Source organism: Zonotrichia leucophrys, chromosome 10, assembly GCF_028769735.1.
Source record: "Zonotrichia leucophrys gambelii isolate GWCS_2022_RI chromosome 10, RI_Zleu_2.0, whole genome shotgun sequence".
NCBI lineage: Eukaryota > Metazoa > Chordata > Aves > Passeriformes > Passerellidae > Zonotrichia > Zonotrichia leucophrys.
In genome coordinates, this window is record NC_088180.1 from 2,942,347 (window position 1) to 2,955,520 (window position 13,174).

At 50.0% G+C, this 13,174-nt stretch overlaps 1 protein-coding gene across 11 annotated transcripts in view; it reads left to right on the forward strand.

Annotated features, from left to right (window-relative positions):
• Positions 1-13,174, forward strand: part of NEO1 (neogenin 1) — a 183,220-nt gene that overhangs the window by 145,612 nt on the left and 24,434 nt on the right. For 9 of the 11 annotated variants that reach the window (XM_064722704.1, XM_064722711.1, XM_064722714.1 and 6 more), the window contains 6 exons: positions 1,282-1,331; positions 1,874-2,018; positions 5,076-5,186; positions 8,462-8,656; positions 9,201-9,296; positions 10,267-10,490. In XM_064722704.1, the coding sequence (XP_064578774.1) occupies positions 1,282-1,331; positions 1,874-2,018; positions 5,076-5,186; positions 8,462-8,656; positions 9,201-9,296; positions 10,267-10,490 (821 nt within the window). The remainder of the gene's footprint in view (positions 1-1,281; positions 1,332-1,873; positions 2,019-5,075; positions 5,187-8,461; positions 8,657-9,200; positions 9,297-10,266; positions 10,491-13,174) is intronic. The other 2 variants (XM_064722706.1, XM_064722709.1) reach the window with 1 other exon arrangement.

Below are 13,174 nucleotides of genomic sequence, written 5' to 3' on the forward strand. Positions count from 1 at the left end.
ATCTGCATTTTTATGTAGGTTTTTGCTCCTAATCTCTTACAGAGCCTCATTGCAGGGATAACTCTGCAGGTATTACCATTTGAACCCAGGTTTATGTGCTGCTCCTGAGGATTGCTTCTCCTCTCCTGGAATTCCTGATCAGGGATTACAGCTGGGAGTGGACTCTGAGCCTCAGAGCCTGATTGAGGCCCTTCCCTCACAGCCTCAGAGCCATCAGCCTGTCCTGGTGCTCCTCAGGCTGCTCTCCATGTGCTGTCTCAGGCCAGGCTGGACAGGGCTTGGAGCAGCCTGGGGTAGTAGAAAGTGTCCCCACATGGCAGGGTGGCTCTTGAGGAGCAAGGAAAGCTTGGCTTTGTATCCTCTCCTCTCCACTGTGCTGCTCTCATGCCCTTAGCTCTCCATCCTCAGCTGTGGTGATTTCAGGCTGGGCTGGCCAGGGAAGGCAAATCCTGCTCCTCTCCATTTCTGCCATGGTGGGGTGGGTGAGGGAGGTTTCACCCCATCCTTTACAAACTCTTCTTGCACTTCATGCCCTCCCTGGGATGTTCCTGTGGCTGGGCTGAGCTATTTGGAAAATGAGTTCTGCAGGCTGGAGCAGTCCTCATCCCTCTTTATCCCTGTGCTCCTTGTGCTTCCCTGGAGCCTCCCCTTCCTGCCAGGGAAGCCTCAGCTCTGCCAGCTGTGGAGCCACAAGGAATTTCTTGCACTCCAGGGTTTTTTCTTGCTCCCAGGGTTTTTCTTGCACTCCCTTTTTGCCTGGATTTCACTGCCATGGGGAGTGAGTAAAGAACAAGCAAAGAGGGGCAGTTCAGAGACAGCCCCAGTGTCTGAGATGTCCTTCACCTCCTCACTGTCACAGGCCCTGGGGACTCAGAGGTTCCCTGTTACACAAAATCAGGATAACAAAACCCAGGCCAGAAATTTCAATGTGGGTTTCTCTAATCAAGCAGTGTGTTGAGGAAAGATTTGCCTTGGGAAGGAGCTGGATGGGATATTTCTCTGAGAGTTTGGGAAGTGCTTTTAAAAATAAACCACGTTTTATTTAGATAGGTGTGAAAATAAAGACCTGAATCAAGAGTTTTTTCTTCAAGATGAAAATACAGAACCCTCCTTAACCATTCACTGTGTCAGAAAGAACCTGTGGGAGGATTGGTAGTTTTTTTATGTGCTGCTTAAACCAGAATGGTTTGTACTTCCATAGCAAATGAGAGCAGAGAGTAGTTGGGTGTGGAAATGCAATATTTGAAAGTTTTGGGGTTGTAATTCCTTTAATGTTTCCAGTCCCCAGTGCTCCACCCCAGAACCTAACGCTGGAGGTCCGGAATTCCAAGGTAAGCTTGGAGCATTTCCTGCTGCCAATGGGTAAATAAAGGGTTGGGAGGGGTCTTAGACTGGGGCTGCTTTGGGTCTTTTTTTCCTCCCATGCAGCTTTTGAGCTCTTTATGGAGAATATTCTGATATTTCTGAATATCTAAATGGAGAATATATTTCTGAATATCTTTATGGAAAATATCTGAATGGAGAATATATTTCTGAATATCTTTATGGAGAATATTTGAATGGAGAATATATTTCTGAATATCTTTATGGAGAATATCTGAATGTGGGGCTTGGAGGATCTGCAGTCCAGCTGTGGGCTGGCTGTGTGGGATGCAGTGACAGTGCTGATGATGGGAGGGATTTAATGGGGCTGGAAGGATCAGAGCTGGAATCCCTGGGCACACAGAGAAACATTTCTGGAGTGCCTTGGGCCCTTGAGAAGAGAAAATGAAATATTTGGCCATTGTGCCTTTGGAATTGCATGCAGAAATTATTTTTTAAAGCTTTCCTAAAGGCTTTTTTCCCCAACACCTGCCTGTGCTGCCTTTCCCAGAGCATCCTGCTGCAGTGGCAGCCCCCTCCTGCCGGGACCCAGAGCGGGCAGATCACGGGCTACAAGATCCGCTACCGCAGGGTGGCCCGCAAGAGCGACGTCACCGAGAGCGTGGCGGGCACCCAGCTCTCGCAGCTCATCGAGGGTGAGCAGCACTGCCCTGGGCTGCCTGGCTATGCCTGGGGGCTCAGGGTCCCTTAGGGCTTCTGTGGGGCCCTGACATCCCTGGCTGTGTTTGAGGGCTCAGGGACAGGATCCCCTTGGGTTTCTGTGGGGTCCTGTCCCCTCTGGCTGTGTTTGGGACTCAGAGACTGGATCCTTAGGTTTCTGTGGGGTCTGCATCCTGGCTGTGTTTGGCGGCTCAGGGATAGGATCCCATTGGGTTTCTGTGGGGTCCTGACATCCCTGGTTGTGTTTAGGGGCTCAGGGACAGGATCCCGTTAGGGTTTCTGTGAGATCCTGTCCCCTCTGGCTGTGTTTGGCGGCTCAGGGATAGGATCCCATTGGGTTTCTGTGGGGTCCTGTCCCCTCTGGCTGTGTTTGGGGAGTCAGGGACAGGATCCCCTTGGGTTTCTGTGGGGTCCTGACATCCCTGGTTGTGTTTGGGGGCTCAAGGATAGGATCCCATTGGGTTTTTGTGGGGTCCTGACATCCCTGGTTGTGTTTAGGGGGCTCAAGGATAGGATTCCATTGGTTTTTTGTGGGGTCCTGACATCCCTGGCTATGTTTGAGGGGCTCAGGGACAGGATCCCCTTGGGTTTCTGTGGGGTCCTGACGTCCCTGGCTGTGTTTGAGGGCTCAGGGACAGGATCCCATTGGGTTTCTGTGGGGTCCTGTCCTCCCTGGTTGTGTTTGGGGGGTCAGGGACAGGATCCCCTTGGGTTTCTGTGGGATCCTGTCCCCTCTGGCTGTGTTTGGGGGCTCAGAGACTGAATCCCTTAGGGTTTCTGTGGGTCCTGTCCTCCCTGGCTGTGTTAGGGGCTCAGGGACAGGATCCTATCGGGTTCCTGTGGGGTCCTGTCCTCTCCACAGGTTCCTGGTTGTGTTTAGGGGACTTAGGGACAGGATCCCATTGGCTTCCTGCAGAGTCCTGTGCTCCCCAGGGTGCCTGGCTGTGTTTATGGGGCTCAGAGACAGGATCCCATTGGGTTTCTGTGGAGTCCTGTCCCTTCTGGCTGTGTTTAGGGGTCAGGGCTAGAATTCCATTGGGTTCCTGTTTAGGGGCTCAGGGACAGGTTCCCATTGGGTTCCTACAGGATCTTGTCCTCCCTGGGGTCCCTGGCTGTGTTTGGGGGCTCAGGGCCAGGCTCCCATGGGGTTCCTGCCTTGGAACACAAACAGAAGCAGCTCCCAAAGGAGCTCTGGGGTCCTGTGGGCTGCAGGTGGTGCCTGGGGCACGGTGACCTGATTGCTAGCCCTGATTTGGCCATGGGTTTGCTAAGTGGACTGGATGATTCCTTATAAAATGTTTGTAAAAGGCCTGGAGAAGGTGGCTGGGCACATTGTGTGCCCAAATACCAGCGATGAAGGTGAGGAGGAGGAGGGAAGAGGAGCAGGGGCTGGGCAGGGTTGGCACAGGCATCGGGACCCAGCTCTGAGCCCTGGGAATGGCTGACCTGGGGCATCCATGGAATGTTCTAGAGGGAATGCCTTTCATCCTTTTGTGCACTTAATCCAGCCCAGTCCCTCACTTAGTGTCAGTCACAGTAGAGCAGTGCATGAGAGCAGGAGCAACACTACATTGTGTTCCTCTTTCAAATCTCTGTAAATGAATACTTGATCAAAAGAGAAGACACTGTGAGATTCTGGAAGAGTTTCTAACAAGATACTCTGATTTTTCTCAGCAACTCCAGCTGTGACTTAGCAAGTCTCAGTTTTCTCACAGAATTGAGATATTCCTGTAATTCCAGGATATTTCTGCCAGCAACAAAACCTGCTGGAGAGGTTCAATATACCAAATTTAGAGTTCCTTTTCACAGTGCTCTGATTTTTTAGTAGATTCCTACATGCATAAATCAGGTGTGTGAGTTTGCTCTCCTGCTGCCTCTGTGCCACCCGCAGGTTTGGTGATGGTGGCAGTGTTCCTGTTCTTAAAACTAATTAATTAAACTAATTACCAGCCCTGAGTTAAAGCCTGGCTGCCAGCAGGCCCTCCCAGTCCCTCCCAGCACTGATGCTGGGGGGCAATGGGAATGGAAGGCTGGATTATCCATGGCTCCTAGGATTTTATTGGGAACTGTGGGAATTGCCAAGGTGATGGAGCTGTGGGAATTGTTGGGCTGATGGAGCTGTGGGATCTCTGGGATCTGTGGGAATTGCTGGGCTGATGGAGCTGTGGGATCTCTGGGATCTGGGGGAATTGCTGGGCTATGGAGCTGTGGGATCTGTGGGAATTCCCATCCTGATGGATCTGTGGGAATTGCTCTCCTAATGGAACTGTGGGGATTCCTATCCTGACAGAGCTGTAGGAGCTGTGGGAATTCCTGCCCTGATGGAGCTGTGGGATCTCTGGGATCTGGGGGAATTGCTGGGCTGATAGGACTGTAGGAATTGCTGGGCTGATGGAGTTGTGGGAATCCCTGTCCTGATGGACCTGTGGGAATTCCTGTCCTGATGAAGCTGTAGGATCTATGGGAATTGCTGTCCTCATGGATCTGTGGGATTTGTGGGAGTTCCTCTCCTGATGGAGCTGTGAGGATTCCTATCCTGATGGAGCTGTGGGATCTGTGGCAATTGCTGACCTGTGGGAACTGTGGAAATTGCTGTCCTGATGGAGCTGTGGGATCTGTGGCAATTCCTGTCCTGATGGAGCTGTGGGCGTTGCTGGGCTGATGGAGCTCTGGGATCTGTGGGATCTCTGGGTATGCATGTCCTGATGGAGCTGTGGGATCTGTGGGAATTCCTGTCCTGATGGCTCTGTGGGATCTCTGGGTATGCATGTCCTGATGGAGCTGTGGGATCTGTGGGAGTTCCTGTCCTGATGGCTCTGTGGGATCTCTGGGTATGCATGTCCTGATGGAGCTGTGGGATCTGTGGGAGTTGCTGTCCTGATGGATCTGTGGGAATTCCTGTCCTGATGGAGCTGTGGGATCTGTGGGAGTTGCTGTCCTGATGGATCTGTGGGAATTCCTGTCCTGATGGAGCTGTGGGATCTGTGGGAGTTGCTCTCCTGATGGCTCTGTGGGCATTGCCCATCCTGCAGGTTTGGAGCGGGGCACTGAGTACAGTTTCCGCGTGGCCGCCATGACCATCAACGGCACCGGGCCCGCCACCGACTGGGTGTCAGCTGAGACCTTCGAGAGCGACCTGGATGGTGAGAGAGAGACAGCCCTGGGCTGGGACAGAAACATGGGGGGACATTCACTTAATTTCCCTGAAAAATGGGGGATCCATCCACTTCATTTCACTGAAAAATGGGGGATCCATCCACTTCATTTCCCTGAAAAATGGGGGATCCATCCACTTCAATTCAATGAAAAATGGGGGATCAGTTCAGGGGTGTGGGGACTGGGAATTCCTTGATCTCTCTGTCTGTTGGCCCTTGGTGGATGTGACACACCCTTGGAGCTGCCAGGTCCCCACAGTGGGCAGAGCTCTGTACATGGGCACCTCACAGGGCACTGGAATGTCCCTGAACTGGAGTTAGCAACACTCAGCCAGAGGACAGCACCAGGGTTAAATTTAAATTTGAACAGGGCAGAAGGAGGAAGAAGAAAAATAACCTTTTCCTTCTCTGTTTGCTTTGTCATTTAAATTTTTTCACCTCCATTGCAGGAAATCTGACTTTCTACACATTCTTTCCCTTGAATAAAGTAATAAAAATTGACATTTAAGATGACATAACATGATATTCCTATAACTCTGCACACACCTGTGAGATCTGTGTGTGCACACTGTGTTTCTTGGGTTTCTTTCTTTAGAAAGCTCATATGAATAATTTTAACATATGCAAATGAATTTACAGCTCATCTTGCATTTCTTAGGTTCAACAGACACATGAGGCATCATTTCTTTTTATTCCATGGCTGGTTTTTTAGTTTAAATAGCAAAGAATTCCCAGGAGAGTGCCATGGATGTAAAGGGGAGCAGGAGTGTTACAATTCCACTCTGGAGTTGGAGCAGGTTCCCCTGAGTGCAGAGCAGGAGTGTTGAGCAGTTGTGCAGAGTTTGTCCCCAGGGCAGTGGAAATGTCACCTCTGGTGCTGCTCTTGGAGCTGTGCTGTGTTTGCTGGTTGGGAGCTGGAGCTGCTGGGCTGGGGGCCAGGGCTGTGCTGTGATCCTGCTAATCCTGTTGTGGTGCTTTATTAAATGTTTGTAGAGAAATGCAGCATGTTCCATTAAAGAGAAATCCCTGCAGGAAGCACAAGTCCTTGATTCCATTTGGAGTGGGGAGCTCTGTTTGCTGGTGCAGGGAATTATCCCTAATCCACGACAAAAGGATTGATTGCATTTTTGAGAAGTGAACCCAAAGTTAGGGACACTCCAGGGATGGGTGGCAGATTGCTTTTGGTTCCACTCAACAGTGAGACAAAGCCTCTTAGGAGAAATATTAGGGGCTTACAGTGGCACATTGTGAAGTGTTCTGGAGTTAGGGATCCACATTCTGTGTCTCTGTGGGGTGGGGTGAGACTTGTGTTGCTTTGGGGGAAGGCTCTGAACATTTGATGTGGACACTCTATTTTCTGTGCAGTTCCTGCTTATGTTGTATGAGTTCTGGGAATCCAAGGATCCAGGCAGGGACAGCTGTAGGACAAGGGAGGAGAACCCTTTGCAGTGCAGTTCTTACAGCTGTGGAATTTCCTATTTAATGCCACAACCAGCTCAGGAACTTTACTTTCGTCACCAGAAAAGTGATGGAAAATGTGTTATAGTAACTTCTTTGGGCCAGGTCTGATAAGCTTTTGGAAGCCTATAACACACCTAAGATAGCTCAGCTACTTTTGGAGGCATCCAAATCAGCAGGATGGCTTCTGTTGCAGTGTTAGAAATAAAAAGGTTTAATAAAAGACAAAATAACAAACAGAAAAACCGAGCTAGGTGCTAGATGTTCTTGCTCCTGGTAAAATTATCAAAGCAACCCCCAAATCCTTACAGTGCCAAAAATATGACACATCTCCACGAATTAACCTGGTGAGAGGAATTTAAGACTTGATTTCTCATTCCAGTAATCCATAGACTCTCCTACTGCTATTTTAGAGCTCTGGGATGGGGCATTTTTTACCAGGGCAACCCTTCCACCTTCCCCCTTCTCAACAAGGAATTGTATCTGGAAACACAGCTGGAAACACAGCAAACTAATTTCTTTGTTCTCTTTTTTTTCTACTAAATTGCCTAAGCCGGACTTTTTGGCTTCTATTGAATTAGCTATCTTTAAGTTTGAGATGAAGTCCCCCAGTCCTATGAGGTGTCTTTTCATTAACAGAGGAGGGGAACTTCTGGGCTTCTTTCCTTTTAAGGGGCCAAAGGACAGTTTTGTCACTCCATCAACAGAGGGCACATCCCTACACCTCACCTTGTCTATACACTTACAAAGAAAGCGGAGAAGGGAATATAAATTGAAAAAGTTTTATTTTTGAAAAATTCTTTTCCATGTAATTACTGTAATACCCACAAGTAAGGAATAGGATGGAATTGAAATTAGATTAATTTGTGGAGGGAAAGGATGGGATAAAACTGGGTGATGACATGGGCAACATGGATCTGCCCAAACACATCTGATACAAAAACCATGCTGACCCCCTAAGCTTCAGCACAGCTGTGCTGCCTTTTGAAGGGTGAATCTCTTGGAATGTAATGTTAACATTCTGCTCTTGGAGCTCTTTGCTCTCTGCTGCGCCCCAAAGTTTCATTGTGCTCATTCCAACACACACAAGTGCTTTATTCGCCCTTCCTGCCTCCTGGGCTCCCTGGCAGTGCCTTTCTTTGGGAGAAGACCTTGCACTGCCTCCCTCTTGGGCCTTTAGCTGCTCACAGTGACCCTGAGATGTGTCACAAAGTCTCTTTTCCCAGCCTGGCAGTCCAAGAAGGAGTCAGAACTCTTCAGTTCTCGTTCTCAAGGTTGTTCATTGTTTCTTATCTATAAAATTTTGTCTCTGGCCTGCTGAGGTCTGTCCAGCAGGTCAGACAGAGGCACACTGACCACCCTCAGGGTGGTGTTATTTTTTTATACTATAAACTACGTGTACATTATTTACAATAACTTCCCAAAACCTATCATCTATGTTAGACAGTGAGTTTCCACCTTAAACCAATCCAAAAGTGCCACCATCACAGCAGAAGATGGAGGCCAAGTAGAAGAAGGAGAAAGGCTGGACATGCCCAGATTCCTCCATCTTGTGCCCTGAACTCCCATTCTAAAACCCCTAAAAATCTATTTTTCACCCTGTGACAAACTTAATTATTATTCTGTTTAGTCTTTCATGACTTGCAGCTCCTCATACAAGGTTGATAACTTTTTCCATGGGTCATAATCAAGCTCACAGGTGCCTTGGGCTCTGTGCCAGGGTCTCTGAGCCCCCTGGCAGGGGTTTGGGCGATGCAGGGCAGCCAGAGGGATGTGCTGGGTTGTGACACCCCCTGTCCCTGCAGAGAGCCGCGTGCCCGAGGTGCCCAGCTCGCTGCACGTGCGCCCGCTGGTCACCAGCATCGTGGTGAGCTGGACCCCGCCCGAGAACCAGGACGTGGTGGTCAGGGGCTACGCCATCGGCTACGGCATCGGCAGCCCCCACGCCCAGACCATCAAGGTGGACTACAAGCAGAGATACTACACCATTGAGAACCTGGGTGAGTGCCCCTGGGCCCCAGCCCAGCAGCCTGAGCTCAGCGTGCTCCGTGCGGAGCTGCGGGAGAAAAAGGGACTGAAATGTCACCAGCGTTCACTGGTGGCTGCTTTAAAAGGAAAATAAAGATTCACCCCTCCACAGAGCTCTCTGTGGGAGGTGAAACAGTCTGAGAGTGAGAGAAACAGCAATATTGGGAATTCCATCAAATCAGAGCTTTGAGTCATTTTGGTTTTGTTGTTCTGAATTGTTTTTCTCACTCCTGATTTTGCTGTGCTTAAAGGTAGTAAAGGCTGTGCTGTAACCATAGACTTGAGCTGTGCTGTCCCTGCCCAGGCAGGGGCTGGAATGAGATGGGCTTTAAGGTCCCTTCCACCCCAAACCAGTCTGGGATTCTGCAGCCATGAGCAGAAGGTCTGTGTGGAGACTTCCTCAGCTCAAATCACATATTCCAGTTCAAAATTAAAATTGGGACAAAGAAGGTATGAAATTGAGAAGCAGAAAGCAGGATTCATTTGCTGTGCTGATTTCTTTTCTTTCCCCTTCAGATCCCAGCTCCCACTACGTGATAACCCTGAAAGCCTTCAACAACGTGGGGGAGGGGATCCCCCTGTACGAGAGCGCCGTGACCCGGCCCCACTCGGGTGAGTGCTGCCCCTGGCTGGGCTGGGCTGGGCTGATGGCAGGGTCCTGCTGCCTGCTCATCCCCTGCTCTCTGTCCCTGTCACTGCTTGGCCTTGCTCGTTCTGATAAACCCCCTAAAGTGGGCTCATTTAAGTTCCAAACTCACCTGACAGCTACTAATGGATGTTCTAACTCCAGTGTTCCCCCTGCTGAGCACAGCCCACGTGGGTGCAGCTCTAAAGGCCCTGGGCTGGGGGGTTATGGCCTTTTGCACTGAAAATTTTTAATATGATGCCTGTGTTTGCTTTGTGTCCCTCTGTTGTCACTCACACTAAACAAAATCTGGGCAGTTTTTGTTTTGGATTTGTAATCCATAAAGGGTTTAAGCAGAAAAATGTGCAGGTGATCTGTTGCCATGCCATGGCTCTCTCCCAGCCTGCTGGCACCACTGGAATTTGGTGGAGGTGCAACACTTGGGGTTAGTCCTGATGAGCTGGAATGCTTTGAGATTCCCCAGAGGATGCTGGAATTGCAGTTTCACAGTTACTGCAAGTTGGTCTGTCACTGGAGCCTCCCTTTGAAGGTGCCTTTGGGAGGTCCCCGGGTGTTTGGGAGGTAGCACCTGCCCATCCAGAGTCCAGCTCTGTGTCCTCCTCTGTTTCCTGGGAGAGGACTCAGTGACACTCCATGCAAGTGAAGTTACAGTGATTGAGTGTTTGGGGTTCTCAGGCCATGGTTGAGTGCCCTGGGCACTAATTAGGGCTATGCCAGCAGGGATTTGTTGTCTTACTGTCTGGAGGAGGGAGGACAATGCAAGAGTGATGTTATTGCCCAGTCTAATGTCACCTATTAACTCTGGCTTTTCTCTCTTTCTCTCCATTCCTCACCTTCCATCTCATTGCACTTCCCTGCATCCCCTTTTTTTTTTATTTTGGTTGACATTAAAATGCCACCTCCTCCCTTTTTAATTCTAAACCCCGGATTGGGCAGACACTTCCGAGGTTGATTTGTTTGTTATTAATGCTCCATACACTCCAGTGCCAGATCCGTCTCCCATGATGCCCCCGGTGGGAGTTCAGGCTTCCATCCTGAGCCATGACACCATCAGGATCACTTGGGCAGACAACTCCCTGCCCAAGAACCAGAAGATCACGGACGCGCGCTTCTACACCGTCCGCTGGAAAACCAACATCCCTGCCAACACCAAGTACAAGGTACTGAGGGCTGGGAGCTGCCCTGCCAGGGTGAGGCACAGCTCTGGGAGCACTGCTGGGCTCTTGGAGGGGCAGGATCCCTCTGGTTGCATTGACAGGACAAGCTCTGGGAGCACTGCTGGGCTCCCTGGAGAGGCAGGATCCCTCCTGGGCAAGGCACAGCTCTGGGAACTCTGCTGGGCTCCTCGGAGGGGCACATTCCTCCAGTTCCACTCCCAGAGCAAGGCATAGCTCTGGGAGCACTGGGGGCCTCCTTGGAGAGGCAGGATTCATCCAGCTACACTCCCAGCTGAAGGCACAGCTCTGGGAATGCTGCTGGGCTCCTTGGAGGGGCAGGATCACTCCAGTTCCACTCCCAGGACAAGGCACTGCTCTGGATCTGCTGGCCTTGGAGGCATTCCTCACTCCATTCCAGACAGGCACAGCTGAGCACTGCAGGATTCCTCCAGACCCACTCCTAGGGCAAGGCACAGCTCTGGAAACTCTGCTGGGCTCCTTGGAGGCAGATCCCTCCAGTTCCACCCCGAGGGCAAGCTCTGGGGACTCTGCTGGGCTCCCTGGAGGGGCAGATTCCTTTCCCACAGCTCTGGGAGCACTGCTGGCCTTCTTGAGGCAGGGCCTCACTCCTCAGGGCAAGCGTGGAGCTTGGCCTCCTTGAGGGCAGATTCCTCCAACTCCAGCAAGGCACAGCTCTGGAAACTGCTGGAGCTCCCCGAGGGCAATCCTCAGTCCATTCCTGAGCAAGGCATACTTGGCAGCACTGGACTCCTTGAGGCAGATTCTCCAGTTCACCAGGCAAGCTCTGGGAACTCTGCTGGGCTCCTTGGAGGGGCAGATTCCTCCAACTTCATTCCCAGGGCAAGGCACAGCTCTGGGAGCACTGCTGGGCTCCTTGGAGGGGCAGATTGCTCCAACTCCAGGGCAAGGCACAGCTCTGGGAACTCTGCTGGGCTCTTGGTAGGGGCAAGATCCCTCCAGTTTCAATGCCAGGGCAAGGCACAACTCTGGGGGCACTGGGGGCTCCTTGGAGGGGCACGATCCCTCCAGCCCCACTCCCAGCTGAAGGCACAGCTCTGGGAACTCTGCTGGGTTCCTTGGAGGGACAGGATCCCTCCAGTTCCACTCTCAGGGCAAGCTCTGGGAGCACTGGAGGCTCCTTGGAGGCGCAGATTCCTCCAGCCCCACTCCCAGCTGGAGGCACAGCTCTGGGAATGCTGCTGGGGTGAGCCCAGGGGCCTTGGAGGGCCAGGATTGCCCTGCTCTGGTGGGAGCAGTGCTTTGATGTCTCCTGGAAGGAGCTGCAGCTCTGGGGTGTTGTGGCAGAGCTGCTCCAGGGAGGGAACAGGAATTTCCAGAGTTGTGCACAGTGATAGTCTGAAGCTTCCCCCTGCCCCAGTCCCTGGTTGGGAGGTGTGGGCTCCCCTCTGGACAGTCACTGAAGTTGCCAGGGCTGTGTGACTGCATCCCCTCACTGAGCCATGCAGGGAAAACAGATTTACCCCCATGGTTTGGGGTTTCTTTTTAGAGCCTTTTAACTTCCTACAAAGCTAATAGAGAACTTTTCCTTTGGGAACTGACTGGCTTCAAAATACACAACAAAAATTTTATTATATCCTTGCCTTCCTCCATTTTCATGTGTTTTGATTTGGAGACTGGATTTGGGGTTTGGTTTGGTGGTTGGTTGGATTTTTTTTATTAATTTTCAGAGTTACCTGCAGGGCTCAGAGCTGCTGACTGCAAATTTCACATGTGTAATGAGACTCAGAGGAACTGGTTGTTAAAATACCCAGCCAGTGGAGCTCCCTTTATGCTCCTGCAGAGCCAGCTTGTTATAATCCAGATCTTTTCTTTATTGAAATGAAAAGATGTAAATATGTGTGTATTCCTTCTCTAAAGGCTTCTGAGCCACATTCCTGAGTCATGTGCAGAGGGTGTCTCAGGAGTGGTTTAAATAAAGCTGCAGTTTCATTAGCTAATTGCTTAAAAGAATGGAATAAAACAGTAAATTTAAATACAACAGGAATAGTCCTGTTGTTCCAGTGCTGGTGGTCAGTGGGCAACAAGTTTTACTGTGGCCAAAACCAACACAGAATGATGGAATTTAATTTAAAATTACTCAGAAATGTAGAAAGGATTTGCCTGAATGAGAGAAGTGTGAGCAATTTGCTCCAGTCACGTGTAACCTGTGGTGTCTGGAGAGCCCACATCCTGCTTTCCTCCCCTGGTTCCTGTTGGAAATGCTCTCCTGCCCTGCTGGATGTTTTTTGGGAGGTCAGAGCCCCTCTGCACTAACAGGGTTATTAGAACTCTGTTTGCTCAGAATTTTAGACTTTCTGTGCTGTCAGACACTGACCCCCAAATGAACACTACATTTAACCTGAAGACATAAAAAAACTTCCAAAATTGAATAACAGAACTAGAATTGTGAGTGTATAGTTTAAATAGAAATGTGTAGTATCACATAGCAGAAAACTTAGAGTTGAAAGTTTTAGAATATAGTTATATATATAAAGCAAGATGAAAATTTTAGAAGCTGCTTTTTTACCTTCTTCTTCATGAATTTAAGTAGTATTGTGTAATTAGATTAAAAAGTCCACATTGCAAGACACAAGTAGTTAGTAAAAATAATTTAAGTATCATTTCTTAATTAGACGGTTTATCCTTAAAAGACCTTATAAAGAGAG